This window comes from Chinchilla lanigera, unplaced genomic scaffold (assembly GCF_000276665.1).
Source record: "Chinchilla lanigera isolate Chin_1 unplaced genomic scaffold, ChiLan1.0 scaffold00030, whole genome shotgun sequence".
Classification (NCBI taxonomy): Eukaryota; Metazoa; Chordata; class Mammalia; order Rodentia; family Chinchillidae; genus Chinchilla; species Chinchilla lanigera.
Genome location: NW_004955431.1, coordinates 5332101 through 5351743, shown reverse-complemented (window position 1 = coordinate 5351743; position 19643 = coordinate 5332101). Strand labels below are relative to the sequence as shown.

At 45.0% G+C, this 19643-nt stretch overlaps 1 protein-coding gene across 8 annotated transcripts in view; it reads left to right on the top strand.

Annotated features, from left to right (window-relative positions):
* Nek5 (NIMA-related kinase 5) overlaps window positions 1–19643 on the top strand; it is a 66756-nt gene that overhangs the window by 27255 nt on the left and 19858 nt on the right. For 7 of the 8 annotated variants that reach the window (XM_013515767.1, XM_013515764.1, XM_013515765.1 and 4 more), the window contains 10 exons: window positions 1184–1270; window positions 4354–4408; window positions 4894–5094; window positions 5168–5264; window positions 7411–7541; window positions 10803–10987; window positions 13039–13105; window positions 14122–14238; window positions 15163–15249; window positions 17843–17935. In XM_013515767.1, the coding sequence (XP_013371221.1) occupies window positions 1184–1270; window positions 4354–4408; window positions 4894–5094; window positions 5168–5264; window positions 7411–7541; window positions 10803–10987; window positions 13039–13105; window positions 14122–14238; window positions 15163–15249; window positions 17843–17935 (1120 nt within the window). The remainder of the gene's footprint in view (window positions 1–1183; window positions 1271–4353; window positions 4409–4893; window positions 5095–5167; window positions 5265–7410; window positions 7542–10802; window positions 10988–13038; window positions 13106–14121; window positions 14239–15162; window positions 15250–17842; window positions 17936–19643) is intronic. The other variant, XM_013515766.1, reaches the window with a different exon arrangement.

Below are 19643 nucleotides of genomic sequence, written 5' to 3'. Positions count from 1 at the left end.
AAAAAAAAAAAAAAAAAAAAGATTCCCAGCATAAACTGCAGCATAATAAAATGATGGTGGTGGTTTTTGGTGTGATACAAGCTTATTAAGTATGAGATGTGACAGTTGTATGCATAAAGCTGGTGAGAACTTAGTGAAACAGGTGGGTTTCTGTGTGGTAGGGTGTGGCCCTGGTGCAACTGTTTTGGAAGACAATTTCATTTAATACGTATCAGGAGATGTTTAAATATCCTGTTTCTAGAAATTTATTTCAAGAGAATAATTTGAAATTTGAGATAGTTTAAATAATGATAATGTAATTATTTAATAAGACCTGGGAAATGATTAAATTTAAATTTAATAAAATGTGATATACCCATGTTCCTGAATATATTATTTTGTCAAAAACATTTAAGGTTTTGGAAACTTCTTTGTAACCTATTATGAAGTAGTTTTTTTGTTTTCTTTTTTAAGGAAGGGGTTTCGATATGTAGTTTAGGCTGACCTTAAACTCATGGTGATCCTCCTGCCTCAGCCTGGGATTACAGGTGTTCAACGCTATTCCTGGCATTTCACTATATTAAGAAAAGAAAATGAAATTCTGAATTATAAACACCCTATTATAAGCACACTATAATGATAGTTATGTGAAAAATATATGTAGACAATACTAAGCCATATATATACATATATATATGAATATTTAAGAGGAATTGTTTCGAGGTTTTAGACTTTTTTCATCATTTTTTTTTAGTATTGGAGATTTTTTTAGTATTGAGGCCTTGTGAATGTTAGGCAAGTGCTCTATCACTGACCCACATTCCCATCATAAGGATATGTATTTTCAAATATGTATTATATTTCATTTTCACTACAGGTAAATATATATTTTGATGTGTAGCTCTGTGGGGGTGGCTGGGCGTGATGGCACACACCTGTAATCCCAGCACTTGGGAGGCTGAGGCAGGAGGATTGCTGTTGAGAGTTCAAGGCCAACCTGGGCTAAAAGAAAAAAAAGAAAGAAAAGTGTATGGCTGAATTGTAAGTTTAAAAATCTATTACTCTATTATCTATATACAGTATTTTGCTTTCTTCTAAGATGTGCATCAGATTTTGTTATCTGTTTTTACATTTTCTTGATGTCCATGCCTTTGTTACTCTGGTAATAAACCATGATGCTTTATGATTTGACTTCATTTGCTAGTTCCATGGAGTTTGCGCGAACTCGTATTGGAACACCTTACTACCTGTCCCCAGAGATCTGTCAGAATCAGCCCTACAACAATAAAACGTGAGTCCTGGCTGTGGGTTTGAAAGTGTCAGTAAAAGCTTATAGGTGACACTGAATTAAGATTCCACAAGCTAAAGTTCTCATCTATTCTCGCTTTCTTCTGGTACTTTTGTAATTTCACTTTTTGCAGGTGTGAAATGGGGATCCCAGTGACTATCCCTGAAGCTTTTGGCCTTATGTTTGTTTTTTGAGATGGGCTTTTGCCACAAGTTCAAGGCCCGTGTGGCCTACATAGAGAGTTCAAGGCCAGCATGAACTATAAAGCAAGACCCTGTTTCAAAAAAAAAAAAAGGAAAAACCTACATATGTATATACTAAAATATCTACGTGTATTTTTCCTTTGGAGATACATATGTGACATCCCTGGCCCCAGTGAGTTTGGCCTCGAGCCATGCGGTGACATCGGTGGGTAGTTCTGGAAGGAGGGTCCGCAGTGCAGAGCAGGGTTCAGCCCTGCCAGATTGAGTCCCAGGGCAGCAGCATTGTCTTGTTTCCTTGTACTGCTTTTAAAGAATGGGAGTCAACATTCAAATGTGGGGAAGGCTGGCCATCGTGCATGGCTGTAATACCAACACTTAGGAGCCTGAGGCAGGAGGATCGCTGTGAATTCAAAGCCAGCCTGGGCTATGTAGTGAGATCCTGTCTCAAAAAAAACCCCACAACAAAACAAAAAAGGAAGAGAGAAAAGATTCCAAAACTTGTAGGTATGGTGCTTCTGAAAATGGGAAGATCAGTAATCAGCTGGGCATCTGTAGACTGGCAAATCATGCCCTGATTGTCATGGTTCTCACCACATCGCCCCACTTAGCCCCAAGTGGCTTCTTTACTTTCCAGAGACCTCGGGCATGTAGGTCACGAAGGTGGCCACAGAGGGCGCTCTGGAAACAGAAGTTTGGGGCCAAGGCATCCGCACCAAGCAAATGCTCCTGGTAGATGGCTACTGAGTTTCTCGAAACTGGAAAGCAGTTTAGATTTGTTTCCTGCAAATTTGTATTCACCTTATACTGTAGTCAAATCTTTAGAGTCAGTTTTTCTTTCTCTGACACACACATAAACAACACACACACAGAGTATGGTTCGCCAGTGGGGTATTTCCATCCGTCCATATGTTAGTTACTTTTCTCTCATTGCTGAGACAAAATAGCTGACACCCAAAATTAAAGGGGGAAAGGTTTATTTAGCTCACAGTGTGTGGAGGTTTCTGTCTGTAATCAGCTGGCTCCAAGGCAGAGGGGCACATGGCAGAGGGCAACAGCTCAAGGCAGCAAAAGACAGCAAAGCAACATGAGCAAAAGGAGAACAAGCCTCTTTTCCTCCCTTATATTGTAAGCAGGCTGCCCGCCCTGGTGTGGGTGTAGCGCTCACACCATCTCCATGCCCGCCTCTTGCACAGGCTCAGGATGTTTACAAAGTGAGGACCCTGGCCCCCTGCTGAATTGCTTAGTTAAACTTCTAAACTTCTCAAGTTGACACAATGAACAACATCCTGGAGCAGTAGGGGCATGACCTCTATGCCCTAGAAATGCTGAGTTACTTAGTTAAGCTTCTGGACTTCTCAAGTTGACACAATGTATCAACCATTACTATCTATCTGTCTGTCTGTCTGTCTATCTATCTATCTATCTATCTATCTATCTATCTATCATCTATCATCTTTATGTTACCGGCCAGTGCTTGCCATGCCTGAATCTTTCCCAGCTCTCTGGTATTTCTGGGTTCTTTCTCCCACCTGCAAGAGTAGCCTACACAATGCTCAGGTGAGTATATTTACAATTGGCAATTTGGCCAAGAGAGAAGAGCAGTGCTTCCCCCCCCCCCACGTCCCCGGCTCATGTACAGAAAGCACTCTACCCAGTAGAAAGAACAGAAAGCCAGAGCATACCCACACAGGTTTAATCAAGCTTTGGCCCACAGGAGTGGAAGTATCGAATCCTCCTTGGCCTCACGCCTAGTGTGTGTGTGTGTGTGGGGGGGGCAATCGGCAATTTACACTCTCAGCATGAAGAAGGTTGGAGAAATAAAATAGGCTACTTTTTAAAATCTACTTTAACCTCTTATAAATCTATTTCTTTCAATATTTATTTATAAACAAGACAGAATACAAAAAAATTTTATGGGCCTAAGACATAAAAGCTTCAGAGAGCCTCTCTCCCTCCCGCGCCCCCTCTCCGGGAATTAACCCAGGGCCTCTCTCTTGCTAAGCCCGCCCTCTACCACTCAGTGACACCTCGGTCCATTCTACATCTCTTCAATGAATCTTTGTTTTGGCCCTTTGAAGATCTCCTCCATAGCTCACATTTTCTTTTGTCTTTTGCTTTTTGTTCTGTAAAGTAACTTCTTAAACCAATCATACATCGATGTCTACTAATGGGACTGGGGGTATAGCTTAGTAACAGAGTGCTTGCCTAGAACTCTTGAGGTTGTCAGTCCAGTCACCAACACACACACACACACACACACACACACACACACACACACTAAGTCTGTAAAGAGTGAATCTCATTGCAAGTACTTTTTCACATATTTATTGAGAGCCAGATACTACATTCATCACTTAATATGACTTTGGTTTTTCCAAGAACCTTAAGTAGGTAGGATATACCTTTCATTTGTGTTTTGTTTTTTTTTTTGAGACAGGGTCTTGCTATGCAGCCTAGGCTGGCCTTGAACTCACAGCAATCCTCCTGCCTCAGCCTCCCAAGTGCTGGGATTACAGGCATGTGCCCCCATGCCAGGCTAGAAAATACTTTTTGAAATCAACCGTATTTTACCTTCTGATTCCAGCCTCCCTCCTTCAAACTGCCAAAAATTTCATCACCCACACATTTTTGTTAGGCACATGTGGGTGAATTAAATGGTGAGCCATGAGATTGTAGCAAAGTTTGTGTATCTTGTGTCTGCTACTGGTAAGTTCCTGACAAACTACAAGTGTTTTTTATTTTACCTCTTAGAAGTGATGATGTATGTGAAAGCACCTGTAAGAACTGATTAACCTATGCACAATAAAGCTACGCATATGCAAGGTTCTATAAAGGCAAGAATTACAGGTGTCTCCTTGCCATGTGAATTCTTATGTTCCCTAGGGATATTTGGTCTCTTGGCTGTGTTTTATATGAACTCTGCACACTAAAGCATCCTGTAAGTATGTTCAATGTGAAATTAATCTTGAATTAATTATTTATTTACTTTTGTTTCTTTTTTTTGAGACAGGGTTCTGATATGTAGCACAGTCTAACCTTGAACTCACTATTTAGCCAAGGCTGGTCAAAATCTCATGGTGATCCTCCCGCCTCAGCCTCCTGAGTGCTGGGATTATAGACATACACCACCACACCTGGCATCTTGAATTATTTACATCATATAAGTGAAACCAACTTCTGGAAGGAAAACATTAACGTTTGGCTCTATTAGGTTGTTTAAAATTATATGGTAGCCAGGTGTGCATGGAAAACTAGTTTTGGATACCGTGGCCTCTTTTTGAGTAACTGCCTACATAGCCGCTTAGGAAAGATTTGTAGAGAGCAGCGCGGTTGGGCGGATCCTGGTGCGTGGAAACATTATTTTGCTTCTTGGAATATGTACTGCTTTAACACCAGTATTTAGCTTTTCCCTGACGCGTTCAGTTTGAGGGCAAGAACCTGCAGCAGCTGGCTCTGATGATCTGCCAGGCGCGCGTCGCCCCGCTGCCGCCCAGGTTTTCCCGCGACCTCCGGAGCTTGGTCCCGCAGCTCTTTCGGGTGTCGCCCCGGGACCGCCCTTCCGTCAGTTCCATCCTGAAGAGGCCCTTCCTGGAGAAGCTGATTGCCAAGTACTCGGCGCCCGAGGTGACTGGGGGGATCCCGGTTTTGCTTTGCAGAGCCGTGGGTCTCCCGGTCCTTGACTCCCGGTTGCTTTCAGGCGCTCGGGGAGGAGCCCGCAGCCCGGCCCGAGAGCACTGCAGACGCGGGAGGAAGGAAGGCGCTCAGCACCTGTGTGTGGCTCCGAACTATCGACAGCTGGGTCTCCTACTCTCTCGGGGCGAGGCTCTCTTCAACTTGTTTTCTTTTGTTTTTTGGGTTTTTTTCTTTTTGTCGTTTTGAGACAGGGTCTCACTATGCAGTTCAGGCTGGCCTTGAGCTCACTTTGTAGCCCAGACTGGTCTTGAACTTGCCACTATCCTCCTGCCTCAGCCTCCCAAGTGCTGGGATTACAGGTGTGCGCCACCATGCCCAGCTGCAACTTGGTTTTGATGTCTGCACGCACTGACATTAAAAAGGCGTTTATTACCAGCGCCTCACATGGTCAAACGGCTCCCAGTGTGAGCGGGGAAATCTCACTGACTACACTGAACAAGGACAGTTAGAAAATATGAGCCATAAAGCAGGAGTGAAATCGCTGGTCACGGGGACTAGTGGGTGTCCGTAGCTCAGGCGCTACCCAGAGGCTTCAGTTCCTTTCCTTTCCTGCAGTCAGGAAAACTTCAGGAAGCACAGCATAAGAAGAGGGTGAACCTGGACCTCCGCGTGGTGAAGGGGCGGGGTGGAAGGGGCTCACAGACAAACACGGGAGAAAACAAGCATATTTTCAGAAATAGAGAGGATGGACTAGTGATGAAGAATTCTCTTGCATATGCGGGGTACTCTGGCTCACACCTGTAATCCCAGCACTCCGAGCGTGAGAGAGCATTCTCTTGCAAAGGCCCATTGCAGCTGAAGGTAGAATCTTGGAAAACAGTATGAGAGCCCAGGAATGGAAACAGACGATATTTTACGGCAGCAGTAAGTGGAGAGAACAACTTTAGTCCTGGTGTCAAGAATCAGATAGAATATAGGAGCTGCGCCGGCGCACACTGTGATCCCAGAACTCATGGCTGAGGTAGGAGGATCTCCAGTTCCAGGCCAGCCTGAGCCCGAGTTCACAGCCACCCGGGATTACCTTGTCTCAAAAGCAAAACAAAGCAAAGCAAAAACAGAGTCAGATGAGGTGATGAAATGCTGAATGTGTGCGTGTCGGCGTGGGGGGCATGTTAAGGAGGAGGTTGTGAACGTTAGAGCAGTAGGATTGAGCTATACCCAGGTGTCTGAGTTTGTAGAATCGGAAGGCCTAGACTTTCTCCAAGGAATCTGTGATAGGGAGATGTCATCTTTGGGATAGAGAAACGAAAACCAAGGAAAGTTAAAGACAAAATGAGGAAGCCTCTTAGTCATACTGAATTTGATTTAAGCACAGTGGCCCATCCATGTAGTCCCAGCTACTTGGGAGACTGAAGCAGGATGATCCTAAGTTTGTGTACTTCAGAGAGACCCTGCCTCAAAACAAAAATAAAAAGGGCTGGGATGTAGCTCAGTGGTAGAACACTTGTGCACTCAAGTTCCTCGGTTCAACCCCTAGCACTACAAATAATGACGATAGTAAAATTCAATTTGACACTTGTTACATATCAGTCTAGATTGAGAATATTTAGAAAGTAGATAAATTGAGGATAAAATTGCACTGTCCCTGTTCCCTCCTTCTCTCTCTCTCTCTTTCTCTCTCCCCCTCTCTGTCTCTCTCTCTTTCCTTGCTTTGAAACAAGAGCTCACTCTAGTCTAGGCTGGGCTGGAATTTGCTGTTTGCCCAGATTGACTTCAGACTCTAGACCCTCCTGACTCTGCCTCCACCCCCTGGAAACTGACATGTACAGCCATGCCCAATAGCACTGTCCACATTTAAATACAGGAGAGGTAGGAGAGCAAGAACAAATTTTGATAGCAGCAAAGACAGACGTGGAAGAGTCACGCATACATTTCCGGCACTAACGCAGGAACGGCGGTGACAGGCAAGGCCTGGTAACCCTGGCTGTCATGACTGCATTTCACTACTTCTACAATGGTCCCATGTGCAGTGTTTCTGTAAATATTAACATCAGTTCTTCCTTTTTAATAAAGTGTAGTCTTACATATTGCTAGAAATATATAAAGGAACCCTGGAAAATGACTTTCTGCATTCACAGAAAATCATATTAATATTCTTAGTACTTCCTCTCACTATGTGTGCAGGATTTCTGGCTAAAGTAAACTTAGTGTGTTATAAAATGCAGCTTATGTTTGTACTCTTGAAAGCATCCACACTAAAGGGGTAGGATTTTTAAAATCATTTTTGTTTTATTTTGGTTAAATAAGATTCTGAAGTACAGAAAGTGAGATTTCAGGGGAAGTGTCCAAGAGCAAGGATACCAGTGCCGGTTACAAGAAAGGACAAGTCACATAGGAACAAACAGAGACCACCGGCCGGAGTCCAGGAACCCGTACCTGTAAGTCACGTGAACCCCTTACCTGGTTCTTCTTCTTCTTTTTTTTTTTTTTTGGTACTGGGAATTGAACTCAGGACCTTGGGCTTGCCAGGCAGGTGCTGTGCCGCTGAGCTACATCCCTGGCCTTCTTACCTGGTTCTTCAGCTGTGGGCTCCTGAGAAGACTGTGGGTGTACCGTGGTGCTAATGAATTTGGAGCCCACTGGCCTTGTATTTCTAGTCATTCTATAGTGAGCATTAAAGTGTGTTTATTTGGTACTTCATTCTCATTTTAGGAATAACAAATGCTACCAGGTGTGGTGGTGCACTTCTCTAATCCCAGCACTTGGGAGGCTGAGGCAGGAGGATCACCCCAAGATTGAGGCCAGCCTGGGCCACATAGTGAGTTCAAGACCAGCCTGAACTATGTGGTGAATCCCTGTCTCAAAAGAAAAAATAAAAAAATCAGAATGCTATATTTTCTGACAATCATATATTAGTTTCTTTTTAGAACTGAAAGTTACAAAATCTTATATAAAAAAGGCTTTTCATATGAGACAAGTTCCATTAAATAGTGCAGTTCATACTCTATGTTCTAATGTTATATGTAATTGATGAGTTTGTGTATTTTGTTTTGTTTTTCTTTTGATGCAATCTCATTATGTAGGCCAGGCTGGCCTCAAACAAACTCACCGTCCTGCTTCAGAATTGTCAATGTGAGAAGTTTTTATTGTATAGTAATTGATCTTTCGCTAGGTTGTTCATTTGTTTTGTTTTGTCCAACATAGGATTGAAATCAGGGTGTGCTGAGCTATGTTCCCAGCGCTTTGTGTTTTTGATTTTGAGTCAGGGTCTTGCTAAGTTGCCCAGGCTAGGCTTGATTTGTGATCCTCCTGCCTCAGCCTCCAAAGTAGTTGGGATTACAAGTGTGCACCATCATGCCTGACCACCTAGGTTTTCTTTCTTCATAGTTATTTGAATCTACTTTAACAGAGTCTTGGATCTTTTAGGTCAAGTTAATGAAATGCTTCTGGTATATAAATGATAAAATGGCCATTGCTTTTTTCTTTTTTGAGCTGCTGGGGGTCAAACTCGGGACCTGTTTCACGCTTGGCAAGCACTGTACCCCTGAGCTATATCCCAGCTCCCCAAAACTTGTATTTTTAAAGAAAGCTCACGGCAGTGCTGGTGAACCTACGGCACGTGTGCCACAGTGGGCTGTTAGCTATTGACTGAACGCTCTAAAAGGTTCGCCATCGCTGGTGTAGAAGAACATTTTGGAAGCACATGTATTGAACGTTTATTCATTATATAGACATCTAAAATGTGTTGGTACATAAACACATTGTTGAAATTATTGGTTAAATTATTGCCCTTTTTTTAGAAAAAAAAAGTAGGAAGAAACAAAGGTACAAGCTCACTGGTCAGGACAGGTTTATTCAGAACGGGGGCCGCCCTGGCACTTGGAGCAGACCTGTCCCTCTCACAGGCTGGAAGGTCTTCCACAGGGTCAGGAGCAGAGAGGGTCTGTGAAAGGGAGCAGCCAGCGTGGGACCTTGGAGGCACGGAGTTCCATGAGAGGAGCTGTGGCTGCCTGCCAGGGGCGAGGCTGGAGAGGGCCCAGGCAGCGGCGGGTGCAGCCAGGAGCAGGGCTGAAGGGCGATGGGAGTTGTGGGTGCAGCCGTGGTTCCTGGGCCTCCTTAACCCACAGCTCTGAGTGCATTGTGAGCAGGTGTCCAACATGGTGGGCGGAAGGGGCTTAAAGTGGTCTCTGGTCAGCTAGGAGGGTGGGGCCGGACTCCTTCACCTTTCCTTTGATATAAGGTGTATTACTTTATTAGACAAATTTTTAAAGTATGTTGTGATACAAAGGACTCTGTATCAGACCTGTGGGAGAGAAAACATCTAAAAGATTCAAGGATGGATTAAATTAGAAGGATTGTCCCGCTGACATCTTTTCTGTTCATTTGAGCAGCTGCTGATGCAGGGAAATTAATGGGTCCGCAGAGGAACCGCCGTGGATGTTCCCATTACTGAGGGAGATTTTAGAGGAAGTCTTGAAGAAGCTGTTCATCCCCTTCCCATGCTTTTCTCTATTTCCAGCCACTTTCCACAAGTAATCACAAAAAACCCCCCAAAACCAAGCAGTCACACTATTTTCTCCTGGGTTCTACACTGGTGAAAATAAAACCAAGAAAACTACTGCTCTAAAAATTTAAAAATAAAACTTATGCTTATGTACCATTTTTGTAGGCTGAAGATGATCAAGTATCCACAACCGTACATGGTTTAATCTAAAATGTCTATGAGACAAGAACAGAGCGTGGTGTGTTCCTGCTTTGTAGTGAGGACGTTTCAGTTTTAACCATTTGGTTCATACTCCCGCCTTAGGCCTTCCCAGCAGTTTGATCTTTTTTTTTCCTCTTTTATTAACAGCTGTTAAGTAGGCAGAGGTGTTAGATTTCATGTAAATTTTTTTTCGTACCAGGAATCGAACTCAGGACCTGGTGCTTGCCAGGCAGGCACTGAGCTATATCCCTTCATGTGAAATTGAGGACATCTTGCTCTTTAGCAAGGGTCTTGATTAATTTTCTTGTCTTAATCTGGTCTGATTCTTCTCTTCTAGTTTTTTGACCTCTGCCCTGGTTTATGATAAGATAAACTTTGCTTTCTGCTTCTCTCGTTCTGTTCTGGTTAGAAAGGACAGGAGGAGTATTTGGGGTGGTGACGTGCATGTCCCAGCTGGTAGACGCCCTGCCTGGTGTTTTCTAGGGAAGAATAACTCTCAGGGAGGCAGCAGCTTATTTTCTTTAAGCTATTACACCATTTTGCATTTACTCAGTTTATCAGAAACCACTAGTGTTGCAAACCCACAAATCTGTGAATCGCATATCAGGATTATTTTCCCATAAAGTACAATAAGGTATCAGTAAGCTTATGAAAAATAGAAAACAATGCTTATCAGTCTAGTTTCAGAACTTGGCTAGACATACTAGCTGGCGAAGTATTTTTCACTTGCTAGCCTTCTAGTGGAGGTGACTCAGAGCCACACACTGGCAGAATTGTAAACTACTATGCTACAAGTACTTAGACCTCTGAGGTCTTTTTCAACTCTAGGATTTGATGACTCTAAGATTATTTTACTCTGAAAACATGTCTAGAGTAAGAACAACAAATATACACCTTCCCTGCCTTGTCTTACGTATGGTTACTTCAATTTGTCAATTATAGATTTGTATTAAGTATTTTACATACAGCTTTACTCTTGGTTTTAATCTCTCAGATAAAAATGATAGAAAGCCCCACACTTGCTGCAGTTTGCGGACACTATGATGTTTATTATGCTGAACTTGACATTTTGAGGAAGCGCGCCCAGGAGGCTGGTTCTCACTGTGCTCCTCAGAGAGATTCTGGAGTTGAGGAGAGTTACAGGGAGGAAGAAAGTCATGCTCCATCGCCTGCTCAATGGTAATGTGGTAGTCTGACCTAAGCTTTGGTCCTCTGAAAATATCTTCCCATACCAGCATTCTGTCTGTCCGTTTAGAGACAGGGTCTTACTGTGCTGCCTGGGCCACCTTGAATTTCTGGGTGCAAATGATCCTCCTGCCTCATTTGTCACATTTTTTTCTGAAATCCTTCCAGATTCTCCCAAAACAAATAATCCAAAAAGAACTACTAAAATCTACACTTTAAATACTTAAATTACCGGGGATGGGGGCACATGCCTGTAATCCCAGCACTCAGGAGGCTGAGGCAGGAGGATCACTGTGAGTTTGAGGCCAGCCTGGGCTATGCAGTGACTCCAAGGCAAGCCTGGAAGACACAGCAAGACCCTGTCTCAGAAACAAAAACAAAACCCTTAAATCATTGCTTATTTTCTTATTCATGGTTCCACTTAAACATAGGCAAGAGTCATACTCTTGAATGTTTCATATTATTTTCCTTTCCTAGAGAATTCCATTATCTGGGAGATGATTAAAATAGTTGTGTTTATTTAATTTTTCAAAGAAGCTACTAGTAAGACTCATGAATAATCAAATTATTAAAATGAAATATCATTTGAGCATTTTGAAAAGTGAAATAGATTTCATTCAGTACTTATATTCTAAAGATTTCAAAATATGCATGTGTTTGAAAGAAAATAATAAACTTAAATTGCTTTTATAGATTTTGTAAAGTGTACTCTGTAACAAATTTCTGCAGATCTACAATATTTTCAATGTTTTTTTTCCCCCTGACTTAAGTATTCCTGTGTCCAGAATAGCTGACACCATCAGGCCTATGTCTGAGAGGTGTGTTTGGTTTTGGGGGTTCCGGGGAACAATCCCGGGCCTCACACATGCTAGGCAGATGTGCTACCCCTGATCCATACCTTCAGCCTGATTGTTGTTTATTTAAACAGTGCTTTGTCATCACTTTATTGTTGTTGTTGAAGGGTGGGAATTCACTAACTTTGTTGTCTATGGTTATTGGTTGGTTGATTGATTGATAGTAGGGTTAGAACCCAGGGCCTTATATATGCTGGACAATCAAAATTTTGGATGAACTGTAAAAAATACAAGAGACTATGTGATGGCAATAGCATCAGTACTTAATAAAAATTAGATAAGGGTGGTAAAAGAATAATTTTTTCAGAAATCCATGATGGGAAATGTAGACGGTTTATTTTTAAAGATAGTGGCCACTGGTAGGTAGGGTTTTATCCGTCCTCATGACACGCTTTTAAATGACCCTCAGGATCATCAAAATTATGTGTCCCATTAGCTCAAGTTGCAATACACATTTTACATTGACCTGAAAGCAGCCACACAACTTGTTCAGCCACCGGGAAAACATCTTCCACTCTGTACAGATAAGGGAGCTGTCAAAGTAGCAATTATTTCGGTTATATATGGTTTTATCTCCCAAGCGGCTACATGACATCCTTTTTCCCCCAATATGTCGCTGCCCATAACATCCCATCCTACTGGATCCAAAGAAGCCTCTGATGACCGAGTTCCCCCGTCATTGTTCTGCCCCGCCCCAGTTCTCTCCCCCTAGAGCTCCAATTCCAAGCCATGGGATGAGGAACAGGACTTTGTACAGGTTTGGCCAGCCGCCTTGGAAGCCCTGATTCCTTCCACTGTGAAGTGGTGCTGTGTCCACTTTACAGATTAGGAAACAAGAGCCAGAGACTTTAAGTAAGTGAGTGGCTGGCTCCAAGGCAACATGGCAGAGGGACACAGCAGAGGACAAACAGCCCATGGCCTGGCGGGCAGGAAGCAGGACAGGTTGAGCCAGTGGAGGGATCCATACCGTTCCAGGCAGCGCCCGGCGAGCCACCTCTTCCCACCAGGCTTCACCTCCCAACACCACACCCAGCTCTGAACCCTTCAGTGGACCACCGCAGTGCCGAGCGTCACACACCCACAGTGCAGGCACCTCCCAGAAGCCTGCGCTATGAGCGCAGGAGGCTTTGGGGCGACATCTAGATCTAAAACATAGCATTTGCACTCAGACTGATGTTCTTATTCCCTAAGGCCTGCAGAGTACCTTCAGAGGAAATTTGAAGCTCAACAATATAAGTTGAAAGTGGAAAAGCAATTGGTAAGTAAAGTACCAAATATGGGAGTCTTCAAGAATTTCCTGGTGGTTTTCTCTGGTCACAGATACTCATGGATCCTTAAGTCAAAGTTCATTCAACAAAGGTGAAGACGAGCCATCTACTCGTCCTCAGTTTTTTAAGCTTAAGAAGAATAATGGGGATAGGCTTGAATCAGAGCAAGAGAAGCCTGGTTTCATCCCTGTCTCTGTCACTTGGTTTGTGACCATGGACAGTGGATGAACCTTTCTGAGCCTGAGTTTCCTTTTCTATAAAGGATAATTTTGGAGTAGATGAGCTTTCAGATCCCTTCTGTGCTACAGCGCTTTGATTCTGTTTATTTTTAACAGAATCTTCTACACATTTTTTTAAAAAGTGTCTAGAACCAGGTGTGCTGGTGCATGCCTGTAATCTCAGCACTCCGGAAGCTGAGGCAGGAGGATCGCTGGGAGTTTGAGGCCAGCCTAGGCTACAAAGTGAGTTCGGCCTGAACTGCATAGTGAAACCCTGTCTCAAAAAGACAATCAATCAATCAGTTTCAAAAAAGTTTTAAATGTCTATTGTACCTTACTACTTGAATTGAAAGTTAATCTTTATCTTTAGGTGTTGTATCAGAAGTCTGGGGCTGAGACAGGATGCTCCACATCCCATTTGTATCCCTCTTACTTTGACCTGATCACAAGCTGTTGTTCTGTTCTCCTACTAAATCTCACACTCCGGGATTGCCAAACCGTTACAGAGCTTTCGGTTCACAATTATAATCTCCCAATTCAGAATATCAATCTAGGGGTCTCAAGTGATACCATAAAATAACAGCTGCTGAGAATAAGCAACACTGGGATTGAATTTTAAAATTTTATTTAATACTTAATGCTTACGAAAATTCTACTTACCATAAAAGCTCCCAACTACTAGATTTGTTGATGATATAATTTTTGCCTGCTGAAAAAAGTCACGGTCAAATCCAAAGACATTTTGAAAATGCAGACATGCTTTAGAAATGATCTCATTCAATTCCTAGGGTCTTCGTCCGTGTTCTGCTGAGCCAAGTCACACCCACTGCGCAGGGCTGAGAAGTCACAGAGAAGAGCCTGGCATCCGGGAGCTTCAGCGGAGGAGAAGGGAGGTGAAGACCCAGGTCGGAAACGGCGTGGCTTGGGGCTGCCTGTGGCTGTGTTGCCATCCTCCGCTTCTGTCTTCACAGGATGCCTGGGAGGGGCTGTTGCTTTTCACTTTGCACAGGCGGCGCCTGCCGGGTGTTTCGGGGGACACAGAGTTGGGTACTTCACTTCTCAGAGAGTGCAACATTGCTTTGTCCATGACGCTTTTTTCCTTGGATTAATACAGGAGCTGTCCATCATTAACTTATTTGGGATTTTTATTAGTTCCCCAGGGCTGCTGTAACCAAGTGCTACCAACTGGGAGGCTTAAAACAAGAGAAATGTATCGGCCCCCAGCTCTGCAGGCCGGATGTCCCGAGTGTGGGCATCACACGCCGGCCCTGAAACCCACAGGGGCTTCCTGCTTTGCCGGCTCCTGGCCTCCGAGGATTTGCTGCAGTCCTTGGCCCTCCTTGGCTGGCAGCTGCGCGACTGTAGTCTCTGCCTTTGTCACACGGCGTCCTCCCCTATGCCTCTATCTTTACATGGCCGTCTTCTTAGAAGAGCACCGTCATGTTGGACTGGGACCACTGTATACCAGCATGAGCGCATTTTAACCAGTCCCATCTGCAGTGCCCCTGTGCCCAAGTGGGGCACGTTCTGAGGCACAGAGGAGAGAGGAGGACTTCAGCATACACCAGAACTGTCCCTAAGAGGGGCATGTAAGGAAACGTGCCTTGGTACCACACTGGGGTTATATGTGAGCCTGACACCTGTACCCGCCAGGGCGCCCCTCAGAATATGTGAAGTGTCATGAGCAAGCACATGGTCATCTTTAAGAGCTGCAGGTTTTCTGATGCTTGTTTTATATTGCACATTAGAGAAATTACAGGCTATAGAGAGATTATTGCTGTTAAGTTGTTTGCACACATTTAAAGTTTTGGATTGGGTTTGCTTTTCAGGAATATTGGAAGCAGCTAGAGGAAATACGCCAGCGATACCACAGTGACATGAAGGCGATCAGGAGCAAGGTGTGGAGAGAGCTGGAGGTAATTCACTCTTCTAGCGGGGACATGGTCCTGTCAGCTTAGAGATGGTGACACGAGCAGGTGTGGCAGGAATGACCATGCATAGGGGCTGTAGCTTGAGTGCAGGCGGCTGGTAGCATGTGCTCAGCGTGTCTCTGGGTGCCATCCCCAGCGCCCCCTGCCCCCAACAAAGAAAGTCATGATCTTATGGAAAAAGTATGGCTTTATCATTGAAATAAACATGCAGACTTCTTTTGCAATAGGAAAGTTACTAGACCACATAAAAGCTTAACTTTGTTATGGTTTTCTGGAGATTAGGCAAGATGATGAGGGTATGTGACAATCTCAGAAATGGGGTGTGTGTGTGTGTGTGTATGCATATGTGTGGGTGTGTGCATGTATGCATGCTACTGGAGATTAAGCTGCAGCCCTTTTTTAAAATTCTGAAGCAGTGTCCTGCTAAATTGCTAATTCCCCGGGCTGGGCTTGTGTTTGCAATCCCCCATCTCAGTCTCCCAGAGTGCTGGGATTGCAGGTGTGTGCCCCCACTCAGCTAAGAACGGATATTATTAAAAACACTTGTTGATTGTCTTCTTCATGCTCAGTAAGTATTAGCTGAGCAGTTACTTTAACACAGAACTGGCTTGGATACAGAAAGTCCAAACCGAGTCTATGCTTATGCCTGTAAGTGTGGGGAAATAACAGAGCTATTGAGTCCAACTGTGGGCGGGGTAAGGGTCAAAAGTCTGTGCAGTCAGGTGCGGCATAACAGTGTTTACGTCAATGCCAGACCATGGATAGATGATGGTCCCTGAGAATACATCGCTTAGTGATGTCGTGGCCATCTCAGTTTGGCTAAGTGCACCCTACATGGTTGCCTAGCGGCTCATTTTTCAGGACATGAGACCAGATAAAATCTGAATGCAACGGAGATGATTCTTGAAAATCCAAAGAGGCAGCACATTGGGAATTCATCCTTTTGTCTCTTGGGAAGGTCTCTAGGATTGTGGCAGATGGCTGCTTCTTTGGTAAATGAAATAGCTAGCCTGTGTATGGAGCCTGCTCCTCCAATACTAGGAACACCTTTAGTGCCTGGAGGGTTCCCCCTCCCTCTCCTCCCCTCCCCCTTCCCCTCCTCCTGTCTCAGGCCTCGAGGCTGTGTGTGCATGGAGCACACCTGCCACCTTCTCCTCCTGCTCTGAGCACAGGCGGATGAGTTACTGTGACTTAAATGAACACATGGTAGGATTCAGGTGTACGTGCCAGGCCCTAAACTGGAGCATTCATGCATTCCATCTGTTTATCCCCCATGACAGAGGAGTACAGGGATGCACTCAAAATCACATAGATTCAAGGCCAACTAACAATTTAAATATCTGACCCTGAGACCTCTGCTCTTTCTAACAGATGTAGTTCTGTGCATACATAGAGAGAGAAGGCACAGGTCTGAAACAGTTACAGAACAAGACAGTGCAGGGCTGGAAGACCAAAGATGAGAGTGCTGAGGAGGATGAGGGTTGTGATGGGAGAGGGACAAGACTAATTTGGACATAGAAAAGTAGAATTTCTTTGTTTTAATTAATTATTGCTTTTTTGAGACAGGGTCTCTGTGTCATTCATGCTGGCCTTGAACTCACTATGTAGCCCTGGCTGGCGTCAAACTCACGGTGATCCTCCTGCTTCAGCCTCCTGAGGGCTGGGGTTACAGGCCTGTGCCATCACACCTGGCAAGAGTACAATTTAGAGAGGGCAAGCTAAGGGGGCATTCTGGAAGAAACATGCCGCGGCTCCAGCTGAGTGTGGATGTTCTAGGAGTGCCCCTAGCCAGCCCCGGGCAGCTTGGGGGATGCTTCTTCCAGAGCAGACATTGGTGGATGGTGGGAGCCCCCGCCATCACCAGCAGGTTGAGTCTAGGAAAGGTGGGCAGAAAACTTTTCTTGCTTTCTTTTTTGGGGGCTGTAGTGGGGGTTGAACCCAGAGCCTCATGTGTGGTAGGCCCGCGCTCGATAGCAGGCAGTTCTAGAAAGACTCTAAAAGAAACATTAGAGGAATACTGAGGCAGACATAGAGATAAGAAGTCATGAAGTGGCTATAGCGGTGTGCGTGTGCGTGTGCGTGTGCGTGTGTGTGTGTGTGTGTGTGTGAGTGGTATAGCACTTGCCTGCCATCATGTGCTGGGGCCTAAGATTGATTGATTGACTGAGAGAGAGAGAGAGATCACTGTGTCACCATTCCTCCCATTGTTCATGGTCAGCATTTCCTCTCCAGACCATCCGACCCTGGTGAGGCACAGAAAGTGGCCCTCAAAAGCCAGGAACAAGAGACGGGGGCAGCGGGTGGGGAGAAAGGAGGGACAAGAAAAACAGAATAGAAAGAAAAAAAATGGAAACAAAAGCTCTTGTAAATAAGGAGGGGAAGAGGGATGAAGGGAAGGCAGGGGGATGGGGAAAAAAAAGAAGGAGCAAGATATATCGTGTAAGGTACAAATTCCCTATGGTGAATGTTATCCTTATGTATATCTAAAGTGCACCAATAAGATAAAACAAAAACCAAAACAACCCGAAACAGGCGAGGAAGAACTAATCCTGTCGACTGCGCATACTGTGTGTTATAGGAGTGCTCCGAAATCAGCCACAAGACCTACCTGGTGAAGAAGAGTGCCCTGCCTGGTGACCGAGATGCTCCCGACGGGGACGCGCCCGTGCAGGTGGGCAAGGCAGCTGCCCACGGGCCGCGGTGCCCTGTTGAGAAGCATGTAGGCCTTTGAGTATCGATTTCTCCCATTTCTTCCTGCCGCTCCCCCATGTCACCCCCTAGGCAAGCACACATCTGTGCTCTGTCAGTAGGTTAGTTTGCGTTTTCCCTTCCTGGCAGTGTGTACGCACGGCGTCCCACCGTGCCTGTGCTCTCTCCTTTCTGTCCCTGGCAGTTTGAACCCCAGGCCTCACCCATGTGAGGCAAGTGCACTATCCCATCCATTTTTATTTTATTTTGACACTGGTTCTTGCCAAATTGCCCAGGCTGGCCTCTCAAATAGCTCCTGGCTGGTATATTCAACTCCTCAGGGAATTGCCCGATGGGTTTGCCAAGCGGCTGCCCTGCGGCGCATTCCCACCGGCACTGCAGGACAGCTGCTCTCTCAGGCAGCCCGCTCCTTTCTGGGGCAGTGTCCGCTGAACTGTAGCCGCCCTGGCATCCCCTCAACCCGGCTTTGTCGTCCTGACTCATGAGGTCCTCCAGGCTCTGTGCAGGTCCCCAGCCCTACACTGAGGCCCGCAGACTCTGAAACAGAGGCCGGGCCACTAACAGGATTCATTTGCCTCATTTCTAGGGGCCCCCATTTTTCTTTCTGGTTGTCTAACGAATTGAAGCCATTGCTTTTACAGTGGATGTGGCTGTATCAGGTCGGGAAGTAACTCTGGCCCCTGGCACTGTCGTTCTGGGAGCAGAAGTCTGCAGTGCCCGCTGCTTGTGAGGCCGGGAACGTCAGAGTTCCATTCTGGACGCTGGAGTCGGAGGGGCCTGAGAGATTACTTTCCTGCTTTGGGCCTTTGCTTGCTCCTCCCTGTGCAGGGAAAAGGCTTTTTCAGACCTCCCTCTGCTGAGGCCCCATATCTCCAAGTCAAATAGTTTTTCCTGTATTTCCCTCCTGCCATCCTTTATTTTCTTTATAATAATAATTCTTGCTTGAATTATATCACTAATTTGGTAACTTGCTTATTACCTGTCCTACTCTAGTGAAATTTAAATTCCGTGTCAGCAGGGGCTTTTTGGCCACGTTCACTGTGCTAACCCATAGTGCCACCCCAACCTGGCGAGACCCTGTCTCACAATTAAAAAAAATGGCTGGGCATGGTGGCATATGCCTGTAATCCCAGCACTCAAGAGGCTGAGGCAGGAGAGTCCCTTTGAGTTTGAGGCCAGCCTGAGCTGAGAGTGAGACCCTCTCTCAAAAAGACAAAAGAGAAGGAGGGGTTGGGGAGGTACTTCAGAGGTAGAGTATCTACCTACCATGGGCATGGCCCTGCATTCAACCCTGAGTAATGCAAAGAAAAACAAAAACAGGGTAGTGCTAAATAGGCAGGACATGTGAGTCTAAAACTCAGAAGAGAAGGAAGGTGAAGTCTGAAGATACACACTGAAGAGCCATTACATAAAAATGGCATTTATCACATTCTGGGAGGCTGAGGCAGGAAGTCTGCAAATTCAAGCCCAGTCTAGGCACTTAGTGCCTTAACAAGACTCTGTCTCAAGAGCAAACAAATAAAAAAAAGTTGAGGGGCAAAGTCGGGAGGCTGAGCTTGTAACTTATTGTGAAGGTCCTGGGCTCAGTACCTAGTATTTGGAAAACAAAAATTGCAAAATTACATTCCTGGGCTGGGGATATGATGCTGTGGTAGAGCACTTGCCTACCA